This window comes from Manacus vitellinus, unplaced genomic scaffold, assembly GCF_001715985.3.
Source record: "Manacus vitellinus isolate BGI_N305 unplaced genomic scaffold, ASM171598v3 scaffold_41_pilon, whole genome shotgun sequence".
Taxonomy (NCBI): Eukaryota; Metazoa; Chordata; class Aves; order Passeriformes; family Pipridae; genus Manacus; species Manacus vitellinus.
Window position 1 is genome coordinate 1881841 of NW_021940545.1, and position 2515 is coordinate 1884355.

The 2515-nt window shown below is 58.0% G+C and overlaps 1 protein-coding gene across 1 annotated transcript in view; it reads left to right on the forward strand.

The window, feature by feature from the left end:
- Positions 1-4: 4 nt before the first annotated feature.
- The window catches only part of FOXRED1 (FAD dependent oxidoreductase domain containing 1), a gene marked incomplete at its 5' end in the record, with an annotated part of 13243 nt that continues 10732 nt past the window's right edge, over positions 5-2515 (forward strand). Inside the window, 6 exons of the mRNA XM_029962046.1 lie at positions 5-121; positions 201-319; positions 413-507; positions 698-799; positions 895-962; positions 1763-1911. Coding sequence (XP_029817906.1) covers positions 5-121; positions 201-319; positions 413-507; positions 698-799; positions 895-962; positions 1763-1911 — 650 coding nt within the window. The remainder of the gene's footprint in view (positions 122-200; positions 320-412; positions 508-697; positions 800-894; positions 963-1762; positions 1912-2515) is intronic.

Below are 2515 nucleotides of genomic sequence, written 5' to 3' on the forward strand. Positions count from 1 at the left end.
TCCCTGTCAGTATTCCAGAGCCTCCACGGTGCTGTCGGTGGGGGGGATCCGGCAGCAGTTTTCCCTCCCGGAGAACATCCAGATGTCCCGGTTCTCTGCCAGCTTCCTGCGTGACATCAATGTGTGTGGGGCTGGTGGTGTGAGTGGAGGGGGTGGTTTGGGGGGTCCCAGCCTTGCTCACCAGGGTCCTCTCCTCACAGGAGCACCTCGGGGTTCCCAACGAGCCCCCCATCGACATCCAGTTCCAGCCCTCGGGATACCTGTTCCTGGCCTCCCCAGAGGATGCTGCCAAGCTGGAGGCCACTGTCCAGCTCCAGAGGTGGGGGACACACACAGCCCCCACACACAGGGGGGGATTTTGGGGAAGGTGGAGGTCATCCTGACCCCCCCTCCACCTGCTGGCTGTTCCCAGGGGTGAAGGGGCACAGGTAGCCCTGCTGTCCCCCACCCAGCTGAAGGAGAAATTCCCCTGGATAAACACAGAGGACGTGGCCGTGGCATCCTATGGTATGTGGGTGTGAGGACCCCCCCTTAACACCCATCCTTAACCCCATAACCACCCTATATCCCCACCCTGCTGAATGCTTCCTGCATTTCTGGCTTTATTTATGGAAGGGGAGGTCCAGCCCCCCCCCAACTGCATTTTTAGGGGGGAGTCACACCACAGTGCCCCCTCCCTCTACCTGTGTCCCCCCAGGCCTGGAGGATGAAGGCTGGTTCGACCCCTGGACCCTCCTCAACGCTTTCCGGCGCAAAGCCACGTCCCTGGGGGTCCACAACTGCCACGGGGAGGTGCGAGGTGAGGAACGGTGGGGGCGGGCACTGGACCCCACTGGGACCTCCACTGGGGACCACCACCCCCAGGAACCCCCACCTTAACCCAAAACCCTCCAGCTTTTGTCACCACAGCCAACGACCCAACATCGTCAGCAGCGGAGTCCGCGCGCATTAAATACGTGCACGTGAGTGTCTGTGTGTGTGTGTGTGTGTGTCTGTCTGTCTGTCTGTCTGTCTATGTCTGTGTGTCTATGTGTGTCTATGTCTGTGTGTCTGTGTGTGTGTGTGAACTCCCCAAAACTCGTGAGTCCTCCAGGAATGTCCATGACAACCCCCCTGCCCCATCTCCATGTGGGGTCTGTACAGGTTGAGCACGTTTTCTTTCTAATTCACAAGGACCCCCCCCCCGAACTTTGCCAGAGTTAAAGACCCTCTTATTGTGAATGAAGGCCTGAAACCAGCCAGAAAGGCCTTGGATGAAGCAAAGTGTGGATCTTGATTCTGTGCACAGGCTGCACTGGGGGCATTATTGGGGCTGCCCAAGTCATGGCAGCTGCCCAGGAAGAAGGAAGATCATGTGTGCTGTTTGGAGGGGTTATTCAGGGTGGCAGTCACTGCTGGGATGTCTGCTCTCACTCCCAGCCTTTTCTGAGAAATACTGAGGCAGCTGAAATGTTTATCTGGTTGTGTGTGGTATACGTAGGTTTTATGAAATGAGAAGAGAGCTCACACAATTCCTGCAGTGGCAGGAACTCTGTCCAAAGCAGGCCTGTGCTGTATCAGGTGGCTGGAGGGCCGATGATCCATGACTCTTCACAAGTATTTCAGTTATCCCTGGGAATTCCTGCAACAGGAGACCCAGAAGGTGAACCTTGGCCACCTGGACAAAGACCTCAAGCCCAAACTACTACAAAAGTAGTTCTGCTCTTGGCCCTGCATGTGATCCTGGAACAAAACACTCCAACTCTGTGCCCACTCCTCACAGATCTACATGCCAGACAGCCTGGAGTACCAGCCTGTCGCCTGCTCCATCGTGGTCAACGCTGCAGGCGCCTGGGCCGGGAAGCTGCTGGAGGCTGACGGGCTCCCCAGGAAGCTGTGCCAGCCCCCCCTGCCCATCCAGCCCAGGAAGAGGTATCTGGGGGGCTCATGGTGGGGTGGGCACAGCCTGGCAGTGCACCCTCTGTGGTGGGTCAGAGTGGGGGCACATCCCAGCACCTCTCCTTTTTCCAGGGAGAGTGAATCCCTTGGTGCTATTTTGGGGGGGCACCTCAGCACCAACCACCCCTTTGTCATGGGGGGGACTCCTCAGGGTTTTTTGGAGGGGCAAGGGGGGTCATCCTGGCACCCAGCACCCCTCCATCTTCAAGGGAGTGGAGGGATGGACCCCCTTGGTGCTTTATTTTTGGGGCGGGGGGCTTGCATCCCACCATCCTCCAAACTCAGGGAGGGAGGGTGAACTCCCTTAGTCTTTTTTTTGGAAAGGTGGTGTTGCATCTTGGGGGTCCCATTGTCCCTCCAGTGCCCCCAGCCCCAGTACTCCCATTATCCCTCTCATACTCCCAGTCCCAGTGTCCCCATTATCTCCCCAGTATCACCTGTTGCCCTCCCCACTAACCCCAGCCTCAGTGTCCCCAGGATCCCCCCAGTATCCCCAGTGCCACCAGTATGTCCCCAGTGTTCCCATTATTACCCCCTCAGTGTTCCCAGGCCCAGCATCCCCCCAAGTACCCCCATT